Genomic DNA, 25,112 nt, shown 5'->3' with positions numbered 1-25,112 from the left:
GGGCTGGGAGGGATAGATGAAAAAGTTTAGATAGGGAGATGAAAAGGAACTTTCTCTTCCCTGAGTTCTGTATTTCAAAGTAACGGCCACAATACAGGCATCCATTCTTGATCACCCTGTATGTGTGCAGGTGTGTTTTGGTCAGTGTGATTGCATATGGACTGGAAGGGAAGTCTGGTCAGGCAGCACAGAGTGCAAGCATGGGCATTGTCAAAGACACGGGAGGCATAGGGGCTGGAGCAGTGGCCTGCAGACCAGCAGCTCTGGTGGTGAAGGGTAGGAGCTCAGGCAAACGCCGGCTGAATTCACAATGCCTTCTAGCCTCAGTGCAAACCTGGCCAAGGAAGAGCAGAGGCAGAAGAAGAAGCGGCTGAAGAAGCGCATCTTTGCCGCTGTGTCTGAGGGCTGCGTGGGAGAGCTGCGGGAACTCCTGCAAGAGCTGCAGGATCTCTGCAGACGCCGCCGTGGCCTGGACGTGCCTGGTCAGTGCTCGCCCCTGCCCAGGGTGCTGGCCCGGCACAGGTTGGCTTGGCCTGGCCCCTGCTCATTTCCTGTAGCACCAGAGCATGAGGCACTTTGGATATTGGGATAGCACCAAGCTTGACTTAGAGGGTCATGGGGAGTCATGGATGGGCTTTGGCAGGCAGAGGGCATAGTGTGAGTATTGTGTGTTGCTATTCAAAGGGTATTGGGACCCTGAAGCCGGCCGCAGTGAGGAGGAAGAGTTCTGTAGATTCCCTCATGCACTGACAGGAATCGAGGGATTTGGGGGGTTCATAGCTGTCTGAAGATCAAGAAGAGGAGCAGGTTGATGGGGAGGTGATGAGTTATACTTTTCAGCCACTAGGAGGGTGGTGATATCAGCATTAACATGAGCTGGAAGCTGGGCAGCTGGACAGCCGGGCATCTGGTGATATTGTCTGCCCTCCAGAGAGAAGGTGCAGAGCTTAAAGAACAGGAGGCCTTGGATGAGGCTTTTGTAGGTGGCCAAGAGCTGTGAACAACAAACCAGGAAGGGAGCTGGAGGAGGGGCTGAGGAGAGGAAGAAGGAGTTCCCGGTATCACAGGGTTGGGGGTTCCCAGCGCAGGGTAGCAGGCAGGCTTTGAGCTATGAGGCTGCAGCTTCCACACCCTGTTCTGTCTGGGAGGCCCAGGGCAGCCAGTCTTTCCTTCCTGCCCCTGCCTTTATTCTTGACTCTGTCTGCAGACTTCCTCATGCACAAGCTGACAGCCTCAGACACCGGGAAGACCTGTCTGATGAAAGCTTTGCTCAACATCAATCCCAACACCAAAGAGATCGTGCGGCTTCTGCTCACCTTCGCCGAGGAGAATGACATCCTGGACAGGTTCATCAATGCGGAGTACACAGAAGAGGCTTATGAAGGTAGCGGGAGAAAGAGGCAACCCAAGGGCGAGGGAGGAGGCTGGGATTTCCCTAGGGGTGTGTGGCTACAGAGCCACGCCCACCTCGCCCCACAGAGGCACTTGAGCCACTGGAGAAGCCAAATATGAGAGACACCCCTCTCACCCATGCTTTTTTGTGTAAATGACGCTGAGCGTGGGCGAGCAGAACAGGGACCTGTGCTCTAAAAAGGCAACTTTAGACAATATGCTAGGGGCAGAAGTAACCAGGTAACGTGACTGTCTGAACGGGGTAAGCAACTGTAGAGGGGTGGGTGGCCTTGACCAAAACCTTAGCTGACGGGAAGGACCCAGAGCAAGGCCAGGGTGAGAGCCTCAAGGTGGGCATGGGCTTGGTGGGTTTGACACTGAGAAGACTGCTGGGGTGTAGCTCAAGTGAGGAGAGCTTCCCTAGTATGTGCAAGACACTGTTAGAGCATCCAGAACCACAAACAACAAACAAACATGAAGCCTGGAGATGAGGCTGGAGAACCAGGCAGGGACCGCAAAGGCAGTGGTCAGTGTTGCAGTCACCAGCGTTAGAAGCTGTCCCATGCAGTCTAGTTTTGTGGAACCAGGGGATATAATTTAGTGCCTGTTTCCTTGCCCAGGAAACCCACTATGGGCAGTTAATGGCCTATGTCCGGAGAGTCTTTGGAGTCAGTGAACAGCTTGTCACAGTTAGCAGGAAGTGATCAGCTCATGATCAGTCAGCCATCTTGCTGACTTGCCAAGAGGTATAAACACCCCAGCTTTTCCAGGTGAGGGTTTAGATGGGGTCTTGAACTCTCCTTATGGGGAAAGCAATCTTGATTTGTTGTTTGAACACTACAGACTTTCAAAAGGGAAAGTCAGGACACTAAGGAGGAGGGGCAGGGACCCCAGGGAGGAATGGCTGTGATTGACAAGCTCCCTGGGATCAATGCAAAGAGAGAAAACAAACCATATCCTGTTCTCAGCCTGTCACTTGAGGGCCCATACTAGTGCCACAGAATTTCAGACTAGTCCAGAGGCTGGCCTGTCTTAACTCTCCCCCCTTCCCTGCCCATTTCTGTACTTTTCTTTCTCTTTGTTTATGTTTGGGGTCCCATGGTCTCCCCACTGCTGGCCCAAGACCCTTCTAATTTTGGTGTGGCAGTACTGGGAAGTGCTTTTACCATGAAGCTACTCCCTGACTCTTCTTAAAAATTTGAGATAGGGTCTAACTAAGATGCTCAGGCGGGTCTTGAACTCACTTCACAGCCCAGGCAGCCTTGAACTTGTGATCTTCCTGCCCCTGCCTCTTGAGTAGCTGGGATTGTGGGCCTGAGCCACTAGGCCTGTCTAGTGAGGTCCTTATGAGGGCAGGAATGGAGTCTGTTACTCATGATCGATTTCCCTGGTGTTCTTAGGACCCCACACTGGGGAGGTTTAGCACATTTTTGGTAGAGTTAACATACTAACCTTCTGCTCTTCTGTCCTGGCCACAAACCCTGCTCCTTCTCAGGCTTCCCCAGCCCCTTTACCAAGCCCTTGCTGTGGGACTTGCAGCAGGTCATGGGCACTCCTGCCCTGGCTTTCTCCATGGCAGGGTACAGCTTTTCCCTGGGTTCCCAGAACCCAGTTGGTATCAACATGGCGTTTTCCTATGTGGTATCTACCTACATGTAGGCTCCAAGAGTAGTTTAAGGTTGTCCCAGGCTCTTGAGCGCCATGCCGGTTCTGTTTGCAGGACAGACGGCACTGAACATCGCCATCGAGCGGCGCCAGGGGGACATCACAGCAGTGCTCATAGCAGCAGGCGCTGACGTCAACGCTCACGCCAAGGGGGTCTTCTTCAACCCCAAATACCAGCACGAAGGCTTCTATTTTGGTAGGTGACCCCGCGGGGGTGGGAGATGGGGCATGGGGAAGAGGCCTTCTGCCCTATGTTCTGCTGCGACTGGTCCTGCCACACGGGGGCGCTGCAGGACAGAATCAGCCCCTCCCGATCAGAGTAGGGGCTGGTGCTGATCCATCCAGACGGACCACCCCTGGGGTAGGAGAGCCTGCCTGACAGTGCCACCTGGCAGCAGTGGGGCTCACACCTGCAGGGAACAAAGACTTGGGGTGGGGTGCGTGCATTCGTGCGGGTATGCGTGTGTAAAGTGTGAAGGGCACAGTCCCCAGTGAGGAGAGTGGGCGGAGAAGAAAAGCGACCTGCCTGGAGCAGTGAGACAGAAATGGGTGACATCTGACAGAGCGAGGGAGGAGAACCCTTGACCCTTGTCAGAAATCCCCAAACAGTTATGCTGTGTGTGTGCCAGAGAGATGTTCCTACAGAGGTGCCTTTTGTGTGTGAGGTTCTGGAACTTTCTGGTCCTCTTGGTTGCAATGACTATAATGCCCTTCCTCCACAATCTCCTGGCTGTATTTACTTGTGTGTGCGTGTCTATGTACGTGTGCATGTGACTGTGTGTGTGTATGTGTGCATATATCTGTATGTGTGTGTGTGTGTGTGTTGGTGGGAGGTTAGAATTGACACGAATGCCTTTCCCCCTCTTCTGACAATCTTCACATTGGGCTTATGAGTCTCTAGGTTAAAAAATGTGTAATTTAGGTATCGTGAAACCTACCCATTTTAGTGTACAGTTCTTTTATTTTTATAAATCTATTACCACCATCACAGTCGGGACAGGCACTAGGAGGCCCCACTGGGCCTGACTGTCGCCGCTCTGGTTTTTCCCTTTCTTTTTTGGCACACGTGTGGCTTATGTGTGAGGTGCGTGTGAATGTGTGTGCAGAGGCTGGAGGAGTTTGGATCCTCCTATATCACTTGCCATCCTTTTTCCTTGAGACAGAATCGCGCACTGAACCTGGAACTAGGCTGATGGCCAGTGGGGCCTGCAAACTGTCTCTGCTCCTATGGCAACCACGCCCAGCTTCTTACACGGGTGCTGGGGATTTGAACTCAGTTCCTCATGTGTGCGCAGCAAACACTCTCATCCACCGAGCCATCTCTCCATCAGAACTAGATGAGTCTGGGCATCTTTGAGGACATCACCTTGTTCAGTCAATCTTGTGTCCCTATTGCCCAGCATGGGGCCTAATTACAGCCAGTGTGGGGAAACCTTTGTTGGGCAGGATGAAGAGACGGCACAGGTGGGAGTAAACAGAGGCAGAGGGACATAGTGTGTCCGGGTGGGTGAAGGGTTTATACATGTTAAATAGGGTGGTTACAGTGAGTCACTAAGAAGGTGGGATCTGAGCATAGCTGGGAATAAGGAAGGCAGAGTAGCTGCAGGAAGCAGGAACAACTTGTGCGAAGGCCCTGAGGTGGGAACATGTCCCTGGTTGGAGGAAGAAGGCTGTGACTGGGGAGGTGTGAACATGGTGAGAGGATGAGAGGTCAAAACACACAGGACTTTGTGGGTTGTGCTGGGGTTAGTCTCCTGCTGGGTTTTGGGACCTCATGTTGTCCTGCTCCTCTGCTGAGCAGGGCGGTGGAAAGTCAGCAGGGAGCAGGAGAACAGGTGGCTACAGGCGTGAACTCACTCAGGTGTGAGCTCATTTCACTGAGCAAGGGGGAAGTGGTCAGGGAGCCTCAGGGTCAGTGCTGCTGTAATGGTCAGCATCTGGTCCTCAGGACCTGGGGCTTGGCGGAGATTCGTTGGCCTAGGAAGAACCTGAGCTTGGACACTTCCCTCCCCCAGGTGAGACGCCCCTGGCCTTGGCAGCATGCACCAACCAGCCCGAGATTGTGCAGCTGCTGATGGAGAATGCGCAGACTGACATCAGCTCCCAGGACTCTCGGGGAAACAACATCCTGCACGCGCTGGTGACGGTGGCCGAAGACTTCAAGACGCAGAATGACTTTGTTAAGCGCATGTATGACATGATCCTGCTGAGGAGTGGCAACTGGGCGCTGGAGACCATGCGCAACAATGACGGCCTCACCCCACTGCAGCTGGCTGCTAAGATGGGCAAGGCTGAGGTGGGGCCCTGCAGCGGTGCAGGGAGATTTAGCACATGGTCTACCCTAAGATATCAGTCCTGGACTCCATGTTTAGTCTCTCCTTCTGGGACTTCTTAGGTGGAGCCAGATTGTGGAATCCCTAAGGCTGAGGTGATGCAATAGCTCAGGTGCTCTGTGGTTGTGCATTTCTGAGTGGTGACGTGTCCATCACTCAGGCTTGCCTCTTCTGGGGCAGAGGGTCCGGAATGGCTGCTCTGGGTCCAGGGCAGATGGGCTTCTGCTGCCTGGCAACAGAGGGACCTCAGTCTGTTGGTCAGGCCTCTTCTCCAGCCGGGTGTGGCTGTACAAGCCCCTTTGCCTGTGTGATGTGGTCAAAGAAAGCCAGGCCAATCTGAGGGTCTTGAGAAGAGCTAAGTTGGGCCAGACTGGTGTTTTTATTTGTGGCTGGAGCTGTGGTTCTGCAGGGGTCAAGTTTCTCCTCAGGGGACAGACCTTGGAAGGGGAGTGTGGACCCCAGGAGGCTGTGAGAGGACTCTGGGTGGTTGGTACCTATTGAACAATTCCAGCTCTGCACCCTTGTGCCTCTCCTAGTCAGCTGCTCTGAGGTCAGGCCAGGGCTGAAGCCCACAAGGGACCTCTTTATTCCCTTGTGGGGGAGGAGAAAATGGAGACCAGCTTTAACAAAGGGTGAATTGTACATCTGACTCCGCTCTCCTGCCACCCAGGGTCAGAGCTTGCAGGGGCTCTGAGGAGAGTTGAAGGGCATCTGTGGACGCCCCTGCATGCCACTGTCGCGTTCATGCTCCTGGCCCCTGCAACCCATGGAGGATTCGTCTTGCAGGAGGCATGGTCCTGAGCCCTGAGGCTCTAGCGGACAGGGCTCTCACCCAGGCTGTTCTCAGGGAGTTCTCAAGCTCTTGCTTCTGTTCAGCATCTTTTAGAAAATTTTCCTGGATGTCACCCAAGGTGGCTGCCATACTGGGAGTGGAAGATGCACAATGCCCAAGCTACAGACATCCTTGTGTTTTTACTCACCAGCCTATGGGGGTGTCTGCTGGCTGTGGTGGGGATGCGGTGCAGCCGAGTGAGATCCACACACCGACGCTGGCCTCCCCACCGGTCCCTCCTGCTGGGTTTTGGGTTCATACCCCTGGGTGCTCTGTGCCCCACATAGGGTGATAGATGGGTTAGCTTTCAGGAAGTGGTCAGATAGACAGCAGTGGCTTGCCTGCACAGGGGCTCATCCAGAGCTTCACAAAATACTCTCCAGGTTTCTCCCTGCATCTGGAGTTTTAGCAGTTGGATATGTGTTTTGAAAAAAATGTCCCAGAGCATCTAGCACCCAGAAGAGTTTAAGGACCACTGCTCCCCACCCCTGAGCGGGCTCCATGGGCCTGTTTGTGCCACAGCTTGTCCAGTGAGAGTGAGGAGCCTGGCTGTAAAGTCTAGACTGGGGCTGGAATGGAGGAGCAGAGAAACCAGAGCTTCACTTTCAGGCCTCATGGAAACCACTTCTAAAAACGGTCAGTTCTTGAATTCTTTACTGAACTGGAGCCCAGCTGGTTTGGGGACCTACCTACTAGCTGATGATTTGGCTTCCTACAGTGTGCAAAAGGGTTCTCAAACTCTGTGAGAGGGTGAGAACTGTAGCCTTCACTCCCATGTCACAGACACAGCTGGGACCCTGGGTCATGGCTCCAGGCAGAGGCGGCACTCATACCATTTTGGTGGGAACATATTCTGGGTTGACCTGCCTCTGGTTGGTCCAGCCCTGTTGTCCCCAAGCCCCATTATCCCTCTTTTTGTCCCCAGATTCTGAAGTATATTCTCAGTCGTGAGATCAAGGAGAAGCCTCTCCGGAGCCTGTCCAGGAAGTTCACGGACTGGGCATACGGGCCTGTGTCGTCCTCGCTCTATGACCTCACCAACGTAGACACCACGACAGATAACTCCGTGCTGGAAATCATTGTCTACAACACCAACATTGATGTGGGTCTCCCAGGCAGGCTGTCAGAAATGAGGCTGAACCTCAGGCCAGGGCTTGAGGACCCCGGGAGCGATTGTGCCAGAGTGCCTGGAGTCCCATATTGGTGATTTGTCTCGGTGGTGAAGTCTGACATAGAAGGCAGTGCCCAGACAGAAGCTAGCTCTTCTGCTCCTGGCTAACAATGAATAAGAACGAAGGGGGAGGCCTGCCCTCCGAATCTTGGGCGCTTTGGAGGCAAGGGAGAGGTGTGTGGTATTGGTGTTGCACACCCTAACGCATATATAGGGCCTGAATTCAACTCTAAAGTTGAATTCACTCGAGGTCAGAGAGAGCTCACTAGCTTGAGCAACCTGGACCTTCCAAGAGGAGGTGAGAGAGGGCAGGCAAATGAAGCTGGAGGTAAAGACAGAGTCAGCCCAGTCAGATTTTAGCTCTTGGGGCGAGAAGGGCAGTGAGCCAGGTCTCCATCCTTTGTATGTTATCAACAGTCCTACTCCTCAGAGGCTCCCTGGACCCTCAGAGCAGCCTGTTTGGCAGGGTGGTAAAGGCTGTGGTACAGATGAAGAGACGAGCCAGGAAAAGCTCAGGAGATATCGCAAGGTCACAGGGGCACCAGGACCCATTCACTGCTGCGCATCGGCTCTGCCTGCTGAGAAACCCCAGTCCCCTGCAGCATTTGAGTGCCCCAGAGGAGCCCTGGGTACAGGGAGTTACCCTTCCATCAAGCCAGTCCATTGCTCCCGAAGTCTGGAGCCTTCTGCCCCTGGTCCTGCTGACTCAGGGCTCCTGATGGGCCCTTTGAAAGTGGTCCTTCTCTGCGTGCCACATCCCCATGTGGTGTTCTATCCCCAGAACCGGCATGAGATGCTGACCCTGGAGCCTCTGCACACGCTGCTGCATATGAAATGGAAGAAGTTTGCCAAGTACATGTTCTTCCTGTCCTTCTGTTTTTATTTCTTCTACAACATCACCCTGACACTCGTCTCTTACTACCGTCCTCGGGAGGATGAGGTAATGGGGGTCCTGGGGCTGGGGTTGTGGTGGGGAGGTCTGAGGTGGAGGATCTTACAACTGCCCCATGTGGAGATGGGAAACTGAAGCTCAGATAAGCTAAGGGATTTTTATAGTGTCATCCAATCATTCTCTGAAGTTCCCAGTGAACAGAGTAGTTAGCCAGGCTGTCGGTGTACAAAACCAGGGAGACTCTTACTGGGAGAGGGTTGGGGATTAAGGAGCCTCTGGCCCTTGCCAGGCGTTCTGTGTGGGTCCAGAATACACTGTCTGCTGGGAGGCCCACAGGAGGTGGTCAGAGGAGAGGTTACTTGGCCAAGCTTCCCTACTACTTTGGGCCTCGATCCCCATCTGTTAGTGGGGTGCAGGGTTTTGGCTTCATCGAGCTGTGGGGGGGATGCCCCTTTGAGTGTCTGGTAGTGGCTGTGGTTGAGAAGAACCACGCAGGTGGGCAATGGGGTTGTGAGCACAGTGATTTGTCCTCACTGCAAAGTTCTGGGTTCCCACTGAGGGTGGGGCAGGCAGGACCGGAAGATGAGGTTCCACAATGGCCCATGGTCCATCGTGAAGGCTCAGCATTTACAGGAACAGCCTGGTTCCTCCAGAGCTGGCACTCCCTTCCCTTTCCTCTCCTCATCCTCACCCCCTGCTTCCCTTCCCTCCAGGCCCTCCCACACCCCTTGGCCCTGACACACAAGATGAGTTGGCTGCAACTCCTAGGGAGAATGTTTGTTCTCATCTGGGCCATGTGTATCTCTGTGAAAGAGGTGAGTACATTTCTCTGCCCTTCTAGACTCCTTTAGGAGGTCAGCAGGGTGGAGCAGGGCTCGCTTCCACTCCAGCCTGTACTTCCATTACTGCAGAGGCTTCATTAAGACCTTTCCTTTTTAGGCCTTAGATTTCTAAGTTACAGTACAGAGAACAATGAGTAAGACAGGCCTCTTCTATCTGCTCCATCCCTCCTCCATTCATCTGTCGTGTGTCTATCCTTCAAGTCCTCTGGGCCAATCCTTCTCCCTTCTTGGTCCTGCCGCCATGTTACCTGCCTCTTGTCACTGCCCAACCACTTACTCATCTATTTCCAATCCCATACAACCTAAGCGCCATGCTTCTGCTCTTCACTCGGCCATTTTCCCATCTGTTTCCCCATCCACCTAGTCACTGACCCACTCGTGTACCTACCTGCTTACCCATTCAACCAGTCAATGAATCAACCTGGATATTTGAGCCTTTTGTATATGGGACACGGGTATATGACAGGGATGGTGGGAGTTTGCCCTTCTCAAGCTCAGCTTGGTAAGGGAGCCAACAGGCACAGACGTCTACACTGCAAGGTGGATTAGAACAGCGCTTGGAGGGAGGGAGATGACTCATCTGGGAGTGGGAGGAAGAGTGGAAGCTTCATCACCCCTAGAGTTAGGGTATGACAGGGAAGCCATGATAAGCAGCAGGCACCAAAGCTCAGACTGGAAAATTAGGCCACATTTTGTGGGTAGCTGTGGTGACTGTTTTTACAGATTTTGGGCTAAGGATGGAAGTGAGAAGCCTGTGGGTTCATTACCCTCATCAAGGGGTCAGTGGCACCCTCCAGGCACAGGTCAGCTTCCAAATCCTGCCCTTGGACTCTAGCTGAGCTGTCATACACAGTTCTCCATGAATTCCCACTGGGGCAGTACTTCCCAGAGCTTTGGATGAAGGGCAGGACGAGGGTCAAGCTTTGCTTTTCTGTTGATCCCAGGGCATTGCCATTTTCCTGCTGAGACCCTCTGACCTGCAGTCCATCCTGTCGGATGCCTGGTTTCATTTTGTCTTGTAAGTAGGTCTGTCCCCTTAGTCTCACTGATAGAAAGGGCTGAAGAGTGTCTGGAATAGCCATTCAACCATGTCGCCATGCCTTAGCACCCTGCTGCCATCATAGTCCAGAGGCCCCTTTGCCTCTTCTAGATGGAGATCCATGTAGATGCCTGTGAAGGGGACCAGAGACCCTTAGGACAGAGCTTGTCCTGAGGGCAGGGGAAGGCTGACTCCATCTCTCAGAGCCCCAAATGGCAAGCATCACAGAGAAACAGAGACTTGGTGGTCCTGTTGGTGTTTGCACACAGTGCTGTCTGCTCAGTGATGTATCAAAGTTGCCATCAGAGACCTTGGTTGGTCAGGACTAGAAGGCACCTAAAAAATCTGTTTCATGTATGTTTGTTGTTTATTCATTGTTTGGATAATTTTTACACATGTATATAATACATTTTCATCAAATTCAACTTTTACTCTCACCCCCCAATACCTCTCACATCTCTCTACCACTTCTTCCTCAAAATTTCATGTACTATTTCTACTGTTTTGAGATGAGGTTTCACTGTGTAGCTGGCTCAGAGCTCACCTTGTAGATGAGGCTGCAATACACCAGGGGCTACATGATCAAAGAAAACACTTTCCTTCCCCCAGCAGCCATCAGTTGCTCCCTAGCTGTGGGTGGGGCTTTGTAGACCCTCTCTTACTTGGCCTGGAAGTTTGGTTGGCTTGATCTTGTGTTTGACAGCCCCGTCACACTCAGAAAACACAGCTTGCGGCAGGCCTCCCCAAGCCTCTGGCTCTTGCAATTGTTCTGCCACCTCTTCCATAATGACACATCACACAAAAAGCTACCATCTTTAAAACAATTTAAAAGATGTGTGTGTGTTGGGGGGTGGGGTGGGACACAGGCCATAGTGCGTATTTGGAAGTCAGAGGAGACCATGTGAGAGTTGGTTCTTTTTTTACTGTACGAGTTCCAGCAAACTCAGGTCATCAGGCTTGGCAGGAAGCACCTTATCACTTGAGCCATCTCAGCGCCCCCAAATCTACCATCATAACCACTTTTAAGCACTGCTCAAAGCTGTGGTTTGTGTGCCCAGCCTCCAGGGTGCTTTTCTTCTTGTAAAACTGAAGCTCACTACTGAATAAAATAACACCATTCTGTCTTCCCTTCTTGGCAACCACCTTTCTGCTTTTTGTCCTGTGAGCTTGACCACTCTGGGTACTTCATATAAGTAGAGAGGTGGTACCTGCCATTTTATAGCTGTCTTATTTCACTTATCATACATCATACCTTAAAATGATTCAGGAGTGGCTTTGGGAGACTTTAAAATTATGGTTAGTTTCTGAGTATGAATGTTGGAAGCTTTAGTAATTTTTATTGAAAATACGCTTTTCACTAAATCATTGATCTACCCTGGTGTTTCCCACATTTATGAGGGAATTGTAACCATGTAGGTGATTTCCAAGCCATCTGGCCTTATGGGTTGTGTGCCAGAGTCTGCCGGCATCTGGCTATGTCTATACACTTTAAGTCCCACCCTGACTCTGCATCTAGCGCTGCAGTCTACACTGCCTTCAGACCCAGCTGAATGGATACAGCCACCAGAGTGACCCTTTGGGAGGTTGAGGTTTGGGAGTTTGATGTCTCTGCACTGCTGGGAAGTAAGGCCCTTGTCTCCTGTGTCTCCTGAACAGTTTTGTCCAAGCTGTGCTTGTGATACTGTCTGTCTTCTTGTACTTGTTTGCCTACAAAGAATACCTCGCCTGCCTCGTGCTGGCCATGGCCCTGGGCTGGGCGAACATGCTCTACTACACGAGAGGCTTCCAGTCCATGGGCATGTACAGTGTCATGATCCAGAAGGTATGCTGGGACCCAGGCCTTTGAGGGTGGAGCATCCAATTTCAGATGTGGAAACTAACATCTGGAGCAATAATCGGTAGTCCAGCACTGCCACCAAAAATGCCACAGTCTTTGTTTGATTTCGGTCAGACCTTAGGCGTCCAGACTTTAGAACTACTGGGCTTGTTGGCATTGGGAAGGGATACACTTCGGGAAGGAAGCGTTCTGACCCTTGAGCAATGGTGTGCTTGAACATCTCTAACGATTGCTCTTCAGGATGTGTGTGCGCGCGTGTGCCTGCACATGCATAGCGAGTATGCATGCAGTGCATACATACATTTGCCATACATTTTCACTATGTGAAGGATGTGATGAGCAGAAGTTTGCTGCCTTCTGAGGTGGGCTTACTGCCATCAGACCGTGCGGTAGCTGGCAAGCGCGTGCTGCCCCTTTCCGGCTGTTGGCAGTTCACTTTGCAAGCAGCAGGGTGAGAGGAGGCACTGAAGACAATCTGGAGCTTGTTAGTCAAGCTCAGGGCAGCCGCTTCGCCGGGTGAGACAGCTGTTAGCAAGCACCAAAGGTCGTTATCCTTCCTGTACTATGCATGAGAGACAGCCTACACTTTAAAAATACAGCATCTTAACCGAGTTTTTGAAAATTTCATGCATGTATATGAAGTATTTTGAATCCTATTTACCTGACTCTTTGCCTAACTTCTAGATCGATTCCTTCCCTCACTCAACCCTCTTCATGTTATCTTTTCTTAAGATAACCACGCACATATATGCATATAATGTAATACATATGTAACACATACCTTCCCGCATGCCTAATAATACCAATTTGTGCTGCTCACAGGTGTGGGGTCAGCCACTGGAGTTTGGCTAACCTACCAAGGCCCAGTTCTTTTTTTAATTTATTATTTATACAGCATTCTGCCTGCATGTGTGCCTGTGCATCAGAAGAGGGCACCAGATCTCACTATGGATGGTTGTGAGCCACCATGTGGTTGCTGGGAATTGAACTCAGGACCTTTGGAAGATAAGCCAGTGCTCTTAACTTCTGAGCCATCCCAAGGCCCACTTCTTAAAGCAAAACTGACTCTTCCTTCCCCAGAAGCCATCAACTATCAATAGCTCTTTTGGGGGGAGGGCTGGTGAACCCCTTCCCTTCCATGCTGGAATATTGGTTGGCTTGATCTTATGCGTGTCTGCTATAGGCAACAGCTGCAGTTCATTGGTACACTGGCTCTGGCATTTCTAGAAGACACCATTTCCATCTAATCTTCCCTGACGTTTGGTTCTCAAGTCTTTTTGCCTTTATCCCATGGTGGTCACTGAGCCTTGTGAGAGAGGAGATCTAATGCAGATGTCCCATTTGTGGCTGAACCTCCACAGATACTTTTCCTTTGCACTTCGGCCAGTCATGACTTTCAGACAGCCCGCATTTCAAATTTCAATCTGCCTTAACATCTTCCTGGTCAGTGTCTTGAATCTAGATGTAGACATCAATAGAACAAGGAACATTTTGTCGGTAGGAATGGTAGCATTCCCAGTTTTCATGGCATAAATGTTCTTACTGTGTCGGCTTTGTAGCTGCTGACATTATGTCACTCAGCACAGCTGGAAGAGCTACGCGGTTGCACATTACTGCGTAAGCTTCCACTATCCGGGTACAATAGGTGCAGGCATCCCCAGAGCACAGACAAAAGTGCAATATAATAGCCAAACGACACTCTGTGATTAAGCTACATTTTTAAGACAATAAATATTCAAAGTTGAGTGTCACCTGGCTATTTTATGTGACTGTAATTTTAATTTGAGACAGAGTTTTAAAATAGAGCCCAGGCTGGCTGAAACTCAAGCTCGTCATGCCTCATCCTTCTGCGTGCTTGGCTGTAGGCGTACTGCCTATGCTTGACTTACATGACTGAATACTTTTACATCAAAATTATTTTTATTATTTTTTTATTGAGCTGCAGTTGAAAATGTGTATACATTTAAAGTGTAGGACTGGGTACAGCTGCATACTGTGAGGTGATTCCAATGTCAACTTAGTTCACACAGCCATCAGGTCACATAGCTACCATTTATGTGTGTTAGAACACTGGAGACCTATGTTTTGGGTACACTTCAACTACACAATTTGGTATTTTTTATGAGAGCCTTGGAGTTTATTTATCTTATAATTTAATGTTTGATTCAGTTTTTCAGAGTGGCCATGGTCACAGCATTCATGCAAATTCAACAATCACTTCTTAGAAGTTAGTATGGGCCTGCTCTGACATGTCACTGCTCCAGGGAAGCCCAGATGTGTCATTCCATAAAGAAATACATGGACTGAGTTAGAGACTGTGTGCTGGGAGGTGAGATGTAGGGAAGAGAGGCCTTGGGGACAAATCAGGAAAGAAGGCTTCCTGGTAGACAGAGATGTGTCCCTCAGAGAAGCCTGGGAGCATCAAAGGGATGATGAGGGGAGGGAGAGTGGCCAGAGCGAAGGCAGGATTAAGATGAGCATCAGGGAGATGGGTGCACAGTGACCAGGTGCTCATACCTCACTCACACTTGAATCGTGTCCATTTCTTTGCAGGTCATTTTGCACGATGTTCTGAAATTCTTGTTTGTTTACATCCTGTTCTTACTTGGATTTGGAGTAGGTAATTGCTTCATAACTAACAGCAACTCCCGCACTTGTTAAGCACCATATTGTTTTATCAGAATGACAAAACACACAGGGCCTCATCAGTGACGATACAGTGCCTGCCACATCAGTGCGTGCGAAGCAGAACCGTTTTCCTTCTTCCAGCAACTTGATCAAGTTGAAGTTCTTACCCTGACCCCATAGATTACAGACGCATGTCTGCCACTCTTACCCATCCAACCTGTGTTTCCCCAGACTTTCACATCCATCCCAATCTGAGATGGGCTCAATAGATGCTCTCACTCCCTTCAGATAGGAAAATGAGAGCACCCAGAAACTTGATGGGTAGTCTTCAAAAACCAGGAGAAACCTAGAGTAACGAGGTGACTTCCCCTAGTCCTCCACATCTGTGATTCTGTTTGCTTCAGATGTCTCTGTGAGAGCTTACGGTTTGTGGAGGACCAGAGGCGTGGAGGCCCTTTAAAAATCTGGACGGAACAGCACAGCTCAGTTTTATTTCTAACCACTGCATAGGGAGATGGCATGCTTAGCATGTTTTCCTCCAGGGCAATTTTGTGGGTTCCTCCCCCTTCTTCAGTGACTGCTGACTCATATTAGGCAGCTGCTCCCATTTGTCTGATGCCTTTTCAGGGACAATGGACAAATCTTGCTTCTTCATGTGACCCTCCACCTGTGTACTTACTCCTCTATACATGCACTCACCAGCAAAGGACCACCACTGTGGTGGGCTGGCCAGAAGAAGCAAGCAAGGACCTTATTCACAGGGAACTCACAATGCATCATTAAGAGGGGATGCAGGAACCTATAGTCCTGGGGAGGCCACTTGGACTCCAGGCCGTCAAAACCTTAGTCTATAGGGAGGCAGGGTCACACACAGGATAAGTGGCAAGTCCAGCAGGCTGTGGATGAGTGAGGGGCTAAGCTGGGGGTAGAGGAGGGGAGGAGGCTGGGCTTCAGTGGCCAGGAATGGCATGTTGCAGTCGAGGTGGGAAAAATCAGCCTCATTTGGCTTCTGGGGAACCTGAGGCTGAAGATAGAGGAGGAGAGATGAGAACCTGAGGCTAGAAGGAGGGAGGCAGCAATGTGTTCACACGCAGACATGTGAGTGCTCTGCATTGCCAGCCAGTCCAAGAACACCCACTGTCTCCCCAGCGCTGGCCTCGCTGATCGAGAAGTGCTCCGAGGACAACAAGGACTGCAGCTCCTACGGCAGCTTCAGCGAGGCAGTGCTGGAGCTCTTCAAGCTCACCATAGGCCTGGGTGACCTGAACATTCAGCAGAACTCCACCTACCCCATCCTCTTCCTCTTCCTCCTCATCACCTACGTCATCCTCACCTTTGTCCTCCTCCTCAACATGCTCATCGCCCTGATGGGGGAGACGGTGGAGAATGTCTCCAAAGAGAGCGAGCGGATCTGGCGCCTGCAGGTGAGCTGGGCAGAGGCCAGCATCTTGAGGTCTTGCACAGCCATGGACAACAGCGGGTCTGGGCTACACCCTGAGACTGCTTAAACCTTAACATGGGTTCTTTGAGAACAGGGGTAGAACAGCAGCACAAACAGGAAAATGCAGGCTTTTGGGGACACTCTATTCAAAGTCACCTATGATATGTGGACACTGAAAAGTGACCTCGGGTTGAAGTAAGAGTCTAGAACAATGAAAAGTGACATTTTTGCTGTTTCATCCTGTCCTTATCTTCTCTCAACTCCGAGAACAGTTCACAGCGCAGGTCCTGTGGTGATGAGCTCATTTGTGAGCTGACTGGAGGCAGCAGCAGTGTAGGGAGTGGTGCTGGAAGTCGGGGTGGGGGAGCGAGCATCCCTTCAGAGATCTGCATAGCTGCCTTTAAGGGAGAGACTGGGCCTCTTTCTGCCATCCTAGCTGGCAGGACGAGGCACACATGTTCACAGGGGGAGAAGCTTTGGCTTTGGTCCCAGTTTTCAGAACTTTTTAAACTTTTTAAACTGGATTGTGCATAATGCTCTACAGAGACTGGACACATGACCAGGACAGCTTCCACAGAGCCCAAGCCTGGGAGGGAGTGTGGGAATGTTTGACTCCCCTCCACCTGCAGCTTCCAACCCCCAAATTTCAGTTAGGAGGCTCCTGTTGTCCAGTTATACTGTTTAGGCCAAGATTAAAGCAATTTGATCATCACCCCCCAAATTTCTGCCTTCTCATGTTTGAATCCTATAGATTTCCTCAACCCTTAAGCCCTCTGCTTTAAGCACAGGTGAGGCTGGAGTGAGCTTCCTTCTCTGGAGCAGGGCTCTTGGAGCAGGCGCTGAGAAACCAGTTTAGGCTTCTTTACCTCCCCAGAGAGCCAGGACCATCTTGGAGTTTGAGAAAATGTTACCGGAGTGGCTGAGAAGCAGATTCCGAATGGGCGAGCTGTGCAGAGTAGCAGACGAGGACCTCCGGCTGTGTCTGCGGTAACAGAGCGGAGGGCTGTGTGCGGGGCAGGACTCTCTGAGGTGGGGTGGGTCATCAAACAGGAGGTTGGAGCATCCCCATATCTGTGACAGTCAGAGGACGGGCTATGTAGAAGCCGGGACATCCCAAATGTGTTTGTTTATGTTTACTGACATTTGGTCATGAAGTAGTGAGTGCGGTGGCCACACTTGCAGGATCAACGAGGTGAAGTGGACTGAATGGAAAACACACGTGTCCTTCCTTAACGAAGATCCAGGACCCATAAGACGAACAGGTACAAGCGGTGTGGAATCCTCTTTTGTGGACCATGTGACTTCATATGAATCAAGACCAAGAACCTTGGTCTCCCCCCCTGTGAAACTGGGGTTCCTCCCTAGCTCTGATACTCTATAGCACTATTTAGAACAGCTTTTAAATGAATGATGGGGAGCTGGAGTATAGCCCAGGTCCTGGGTTCTAACACCAGGAACAGGGCACAGAGGGATGTACTTCTAAACTCCAACATTTTTCCTGCAGCAGATGTGAACAAAATCCAAGATTCTTCCAGGAGCAACAGCAAAACCACCCTCTACGCGTTTGATGAATTAGATGAGTTTCCAGAAACGTCAGTGTAGAAGCATGGCATACAGCTGATGTGAACACCATGGTCTGACGCTGCGGGCTGAGTCCTGGGGCTGAGGTGCTGCACAGGGTGCTGAATTAGAAGCAAAATGCTCCTACTATCGACTGATGGCTGCTGCAGGGCAGCGTTCAGGGTGTGAAAGGAAAGCGTCTTGGGTTTTGTGACTTGAGAGAGGTCAGTACAAATCCATGGCCAGCATCCTGAGCCCAGAAGACTCCTGACGTTCAGGGTGAGACACTGCAAGTTGTCTTGGCTCCAAGATACATGTGCTGGGGTAGAGTAGTGGGGTCTGAGGAGCTGGGAGATCAGTCTTCCCCTCTGCTGTGGTCCTGTTGTTGGGGCCAGATTCAGCTAGTCTCCTCCTTTACCTCTCTGACTTCACGAACAGAAGTCCGTGTTTGAAGGGCAGCCATTGGCTTTGGGGAGCTGGGATGCCAGCTTTACCTTGGGTTGGAAGTTGGTAGATCAAACCATATAGCTCTGAATTTGTGAGAGACATTTGATCCTATCCCAGAATGTGCAGAGGACCATCCTAAGGTGGATCTGCTGGGGAAGGAGGGTATGGAGCTATGGAAATGCCCCTCTTGAGTCCCCAGGAAACAGGACTCCATCCTTGGCAAAATCCAAGGCTAAACCTATCTCTAGCTGAGAGATGCTTTAATAGTGTAATTGATACAAGGTTTTTAGTTTTAGTTCAGAAAAGCCATTTCAGCTTTGAATGAAAATTACTTCAGATGAAGTGGGAGGCTTCAAAAGCTGAGAAATAGATTTTGGGCTTTTGAACTGAAGTAAGTATTATATACTAGGGTCTCAGAGTGACCAGGGTCAGGACAATAAACATTTCCTCACACACATGGAGCCTGTGGGACTGAGGGATGGAAGGCAGGTGAAGTTAGGCAGATATTTCTAACTAGCTGGCCCTCAGGCTGTGATCTGGAGGGAGGGTTTGGCACCCATCCTTTTCCAGTCTCACCCGGTGTTGGCCTCATTTATCTGAGACAGAAATAGCAGCTGATCTATTTAGGATCTTAAAACGCAGAGGTGACTAGTACACACCAGCATTTCCTGTTGGGGAATTCAGCAAGATGCCTGAAATGCACTGCTGTCCTACGTTTTTTGTTAACTGTGAATTTTGAAACTGTAGCAGAAAGCTTTGAGGAGAGAATGCCAAACTTGGGGCTCATTTTCATCCTCAGCCTCAGATTTATTTTTTCTCCTTAAAATTTCAGAGTCTGTACAGGGAGGTGGAGATTGGATTTTTCCAGTGACTAGAACCCTATTACCCCCCCCCCCAACAACCCACAATTTACTGTTATTTAGTAAAAGAACTCATGTGGAAAAGTTTGAGATGGAATTATAGATCATTATGAAGATACTTTTAATGTTAAATGGGTCAGAAATAAGTTGGGTCTTTAGAAAACTTGGCATTTAGTGAGCTAGTCAGATGAGACCAGGCAAAGCAGTTTCTCCATCAAGAAGGTTCCGTGTACCAGCTTAGCTGGGCAGGTGAAAAGTTGGCCATCCCATCCTGCATGGCCAGGCGGGGGAGGGATGGTGGTACAGCACTGAAGACAGCCCAGTGTGCAGCAGCCACTGCCTGCCCAACTTTCTGGGGTCTCTGGTGCTCAAAGATCATACTCAAGTAGAGGAAGGTGTCAACACGTGTGTCTGGAACAGGGAGGATCTGGTGGGGGACGCCATGGGCAGAAGGAGAAGATGTGCTCCGGATGGGCAGAAGTAGTGAGAGAACTAGACTGAGCATTTGGTTCAGTTCAGTAGATAGCTGCTTCGGCTTTTGGAGGTATTCAAGAAATGGGCTGAAGAATGCAATTAGGTGAATTTTAAGGTTCCTAGACATTCTGTAAACCAGTATTCCATAGCTGGAGTCTCCTTGAGTTATCCTGAACAGAAGTCCAAGTTTGAAGGGCAGCCACTGGCTCCAGGAAGCTGGGACGCCAGCTTTACTTTGGCTTGGAAGTTGGTAGCTCAAACCACATAGCTCTGCATTTCCCCCTTGGATGGAAGGTAGGCGAAGTTGGGCAGATAGCTGGACCTTTGTCTTCTCATGTGTTGTGGAGATCTGCTTTCTGAGAATCTGGATGGCATTTGTTGGCAAAACCATTTCTAAACTGCATGTAAGTGTGGGATTCCCCAAAGGTCAAGCTAAGAGGGTTCACCAAAGCAAGAAAAGGCAGCAGGACAAAATTCATCCTGCTCAAAAGGACCAAATCCCCCATTATTCACCAGGAGACTCAGGCAGGTAAGGCTAGGATGTCCTGATTTCTGGGCCACAGGTGCCCTTTTGCACAATTTTTTTCATTGGGGCTTTTTGTAATTGGCACATTCAGGGGCTAGGGTTTTTTTTTTTTTTTTTCTCTCTCTCTCCTGTTATGACTTGGAAGTTAGCATTGTCCTTACAACCCCAATGACAAGTCTAAAGGTCAAATGTGCCTAAAGCCACACAATAACAAAACTAAACAAAACTACAACACACCACTGACTCCATAGGCCTATCAGGACATCTTGAAACTCCATGAGTTACATTTCAGTAATTTAGGGAGAAGAGGTTTTTCAGGGATGGGATTGAGCATCCTCAGACAGTGACCGCAAACCCTGTGTTAGCTAAACATTTCCCCAGGAAGAGTTCTGTATGCTAGACAGGTCACGTGTCTGGAGTAACACAGGTGCTTCTGTTCCTTCCTGGTGTGGGGAGGAGGAGAGAAAAGTTGTACTGTGAAGTCGCTGAGCTCTTAGGCACCTGCCCAAGAGAGTACAGTATTATTGAGGTTTCTGTCCTTCCTCAGGGCCTGGTGACTGTCCCCTTCTGCTCTGGGTAGGGCTCAGGGAGACAGGCCCTCACCAGAGTCTATAAGCCATACTTGATTTACATGTTTTAAATATCTTATTTTATATTTACTGTGATCTTGGTTCCAGACACAGAATTTTCATCTTATTCTCAGTGGATGAGGCTGATCCTTGTAAAACTTAATTTATAGATTTTTTTTAGCGTTGTATATGTGTAACTACATGTTCAAGAAATCATAAAGAGTAAGACTACTTTGGTCTCATTGAAGAGATACTGTTTTGATTTCTAATAAATATTTATTTTGTCATGTTATGGCCATGTTTCTGCCTTTGCCTTGCATGAACGATGAAGACCAGCTATGAATCCTAGAGTGTGTATTAACAGGAATGGGTAACAGAAAGGCTAATGTTTGGATCTAAAGCATTCCTCCTGGCCCCTGGTCAGTGGGGAGCCAGTAAGCATGTCACCTTCATGCCCTGTCTACATGTCAAAGTGCAGACACATCTGGAATCCTATTTGAGGTATTTGAAAACTTTGTTTTATTTTTAAAAACAGATTTTGGGGCAGGAGAGATGGCTCAGCTGTTAAGAGCACTGGCTGCTCTTCCAGAGAACCTGGGTTCAATTCCCAGCACCCACATGGCAGCTCACATTTGCCTGTACCTCCAATTTCAGGGTATCTGACACCTTCTCACAAACATACATGTAGGCTAAACACTAATGCACATAAAATAAAATCATTAAAAATTATCTCATTTTAACTTATATAGTGTGTGTGTCTGTGGATACACACATGCAGCACGTGCTCATGGAGACTAGAAGAGGACGCCAGATCTGGAGCTCACAACATATGGTTGTGAGCAGTGCTGGGAATCCATCTTGGATCATCTACAAGAGCAGCAGGTTCTCTTGACTGCTGAGTCATCAATTCAGCCTGATCCGGTAACTTTTGAAGTAGTTATAGGAAGTCACAGCCAGGTTCATGCTAGCAGTTCAGGTCTTCCGACTCCTCAACTCTATCCATGTTTTGCTGGCTCTCAGTCTGTCTTGAATACATGTAAAGCCATGGCTTCTCCTGACTCCCAGCTATCTAACACTCAGGATTTCCATGAGGAGGAAATGAGAGTTGCCATCAGCCTAACTTTTATGTTTGGGCATTTTTCATGCTTTTGGGATATTTCATAGGATGGGAGTTTTCATTTGAATCTTGAAGCATTGCTTTTGTGGTAACGGATTACAGAAATTGCAATTAATTTATCAGCAGGTGGGATGCTACATTTGGCAATTTATTTACTTTATTTGCTGAATAACTAAATTCAGAATACGTTTCTTCCTTCCATCTCTGGACAGAAGCCAAGAAGCGGGAATTGCACATAGTTGCATTTGGATTATTGCATTTGGATGGACAAACAGATTTGTCCATCACCTAGGAATGGACTATTAATGATGATATTCTGGGTGTGCTGTAGGACATATTTCTGGGCCTGGAAGACCTAGGGCACCAGGCGCAAACTTTTTTTTTTTTTTTTTTTTTTTTTTTATGGCTGTTGATACTGTGAAAAATTACCTGCTTAAAGGATCATGATCTTTTTGGTCAGCTATGTGATAAAGCACTTCTGTTCAGGTTGGTTACCTTGACAATTCAGTTTTCTGAGTTGGTGGCTAAAGCTCACTGTCTAACAGGCAGGAAATCAAGATCTGGGGTCAGGTGGAACAGTGTGCAAAAGTTGTAAATGCTTGGTGTTTTTTTTTTTTAATGGCCCAAGGATCCAGATTCTCTCATGGTTAGTCAGACCTGTATCAAGAGATGCTGCTGTTGTCACCTCTCCAAGCTGCCTCTCTGACCAGGATAGCAGAGCTGTGCAGAAAGGAAGGGATCTAGTCAAGTTCTGTAAACATGTAGCTTACCTATTTAGTGTGAGGATTTAGTTCCAAGCCTCCTGAAGACAATATAGGTGAGATCGTGGAGATACCAAAAAGTTTTAGGAGTCCCCTAAAAAGCCACTCTCCCTCAGGATACAAGGCTGTTCAGACATGCCCTGGTCCAGCTGCCCTGGCATGTTTCTGACTTGCACCTCCCAGCACCGTGGCCTTGATCTCCAGAGTCCTTCTCTCGGCCCTCCTCACTTGCTCCTCCTGCTGGCACATGTGGCAAGCCATGGCTCCCTATTCCTGTCCCAGTGGTCTCCTGTGTTTTCAGAAACAACCAAGGGCTGCCAATAACCTCTTCGTCCAGGGAAGACCTTCTGGATGGTTTCACATTCACCACATCAATTCTCATTTGTCTGTAGAAACTTGCCATGCTCCTAATGTGTGTTAGACACTGTAATAAGTGCTATGGATTCTGCAAGGAACAAGATGGACTGTCCCACCTCTCTGGGAGCATTTTAGTTTAATCAAAGGCAGAGACGTTGTCTCCTACTCCAATTTCATTAACCATTGTTTTGGAGTTTTGTGCAGTGCCAGTCTGGTACTGACAATGAACTTGTATGACATAATGGTCTAACCTAAACCAAGTCACATTCAAAACAAGCACCATCAGGTCTGGGAAGAGCTGGCGTGTGTGCTGGCTAGTGTCTATGTCAACCTGACAAAGGGTAGAGGGAACATCAATACAGAAACTGCCTCCATAATATTGGCCCGTAAGCAAGCCCATTGGGCAGCTGTTGATCAATGATCATGTTGATCATGTTCACGATCAACAGCACCATGCCTCACAGACGATGGAGGAAAGCAGACTGAGCAAGCTGATAAGCAGGGTTTTTCCATGGCAGCCTTTTTAGTTCCTGCAGGTTCCCGCCCTGACTTTCTTCAATGATTGACCGTGACATGGAACTGTAAGGAGAAATAAAACATTTTTTCCTCAAGTTGCTTTGGACATGGTGGTTTATTAATAAAAAACCTACTCAAGATAGGGGGATGGGCTTTCAAGGAGAGGAACAATTTGGAAAAGCCCAAGGTTGCAGGAAACTTGTACCTGAGGACTGGGGAACACAGCCTGTGTCTCAGTTGCTTGGAGCAAGGGGCCAAGTGACATGAAGCTCAAAGTTGGCAGAGGCCAGAGCATGCAGGGCTTGTTTGGCCATGGTGAGGCTTTGAGATTTTACACCCAGGGTAAGGAAAAGCCATGGTAAGGTTACATAGGGGCATTACTGAGCATTAACATTTCTGTTTTTTTATAGTCTGGCAAGGAAGCACTTTCCCATTTTTCTGCCATCCTTCCCAAGCCTGAAGGACAGAATAGAATGAGTTTCTCCCAGGAGTAAGGGAAGTGCCTGGGAAAGAGCATGAAAAGCACGGACATTGGTGGGATGCAATGCATCTGGGTAAAGAAGGGATGTTTGATGCACACATACATATATTCTACCAGCTTTTCTTGGCACATTCTATAATGTAGGCACTAACAAAGACAATGCTGTATTGTAAAGGTTGGATGGCAGGAGATGAGGGCAAAGGGGCAACCAGGTGAGACAGAGGGAGATTCAAAGGGCTTTGTACACAAGGAGAGCTGAGTTGCATTTTGAAGGAACCAAAGGTAAGATCAGTTTGGGGTGGGAGTGGGGGTTGCACGAAGGTGAGAGAAAATTCTAGAGGAAGAATCAGCTTGAGTGAAGGCATAGAGGAATAAAACAACATGAAGGACATTGGGACAAAGAGAAGGAAAGAAGAGATGAATCTGGAGGTTGTGGGGAGGGACAGGCAGACCATGAAAGGCCTTTTGTGTTAACCATGAATAACTAACAAAATGCATATTTGGCACTAGGCACTGAGCTAAATGCTAGCATTCATTAGCTGCTTAATCCTAACAATGATACCAGGAGTTGGCATTATTATGATTATCCTTATTTTATAGATGAGGGAATTGGGTGGATATGTAGATTGTTACAGAGTCAATAAAAATAAAATATAGCTGAAAATGGGTGAAACCACACAGCAGTATGTATAGAATAAATTAATATATATATTAAAATGATATTACAGAGGACTGGAGAGGTAGTTCTGTGGATAAGAGCACGGGCTGTTCTTTTAGAGGACCTGGGTTTGCTTCCCAGCACCCACACAGTGGCTCACAACTCTCACTTTTAGGAGATCTGACACCCTCTTTCTGGTCTCCAAGGGCATCAGGCTCACACAGACACCCATGCAGGCAAAATACTCATGCACATAAAAAAAATTACATGTTGTTAAGGAGGTAAAGGTGCTTATAGCCATGGCTGACAACCTGAATTGGATCCCTGGAGCCCACATGATGGAAGGAAAGAACCACTTCTGAAGGTTGTCCTCTGATCTTTACATATGTATTGTGGCTTGTATGCATGTTCACCTGCACATACACAAACTAACCAAATCAGTAAATGCTGTAAAAGTGAAAAAAAAATCACATTTAATTAGAGAGCACCTGTTCAGGGTATCATGACAGTAGATAAGATCTCATATAATCAGAAATTATGAAGACTATAAAGATTGAATCAAGAAAAAATTGACTTAATAGAAATAATCTGTAAACTAAGACGATGGCAATCTAAACTGCTTTAACTTTTGTAATTAAAATTTGAGGGAAGAATAAAGTCTACCTCTTGTAGTTTACCTCTGTAATAACTGGCTCAGAGAAAGTAAATACCAAT

General features: G+C 48.9%; 1 protein-coding gene across 3 annotated transcripts in view; it reads left to right on the top strand.

The window, feature by feature from the left end:
* Trpv3 (transient receptor potential cation channel subfamily V member 3) overlaps positions 1-21,184 on the top strand; it is a 32,848-nt gene extending 11,664 nt beyond the window's left edge. For 2 of the 3 annotated variants that reach the window (XM_055597365.1, XM_055597362.1), the window contains exons 5-18: positions 322-482; positions 1,208-1,384; positions 3,113-3,253; positions 5,073-5,353; positions 7,148-7,324; positions 8,175-8,333; positions 8,999-9,100; positions 10,072-10,145; positions 11,823-11,988; positions 14,557-14,623; positions 15,781-16,055; positions 16,947-17,059; positions 17,255-17,334; positions 17,577-21,184. In XM_055597365.1, coding sequence (XP_055453340.1) covers positions 322-482; positions 1,208-1,384; positions 3,113-3,253; positions 5,073-5,353; positions 7,148-7,324; positions 8,175-8,333; positions 8,999-9,100; positions 10,072-10,145; positions 11,823-11,988; positions 14,557-14,623; positions 15,781-16,055; positions 16,947-17,059; positions 17,255-17,334; positions 17,577-17,674 — 2,071 coding nt within the window. In that variant the 3' untranslated portion in view covers positions 17,675-21,184. The remainder of the gene's footprint in view (positions 1-321; positions 483-1,207; positions 1,385-3,112; positions 3,254-5,072; positions 5,354-7,147; positions 7,325-8,174; positions 8,334-8,998; positions 9,101-10,071; positions 10,146-11,822; positions 11,989-14,556; positions 14,624-15,780; positions 16,056-16,946; positions 17,060-17,254; positions 17,335-17,576) is intronic. The other variant, XM_055597364.1, reaches the window with a different exon arrangement.
* Positions 21,185-25,112: the final 3,928 nt, after the last annotated feature.

The sequence above is a fragment of the Psammomys obesus genome, unplaced genomic scaffold (assembly GCF_907164565.1).
Source record: "Psammomys obesus unplaced genomic scaffold, mPsaObe1.curated_primary_1811, whole genome shotgun sequence".
NCBI lineage: Eukaryota > Metazoa > Chordata > Mammalia > Rodentia > Muridae > Psammomys > Psammomys obesus.
This window is presented reverse-complemented; position numbering and strand designations above follow the sequence as displayed.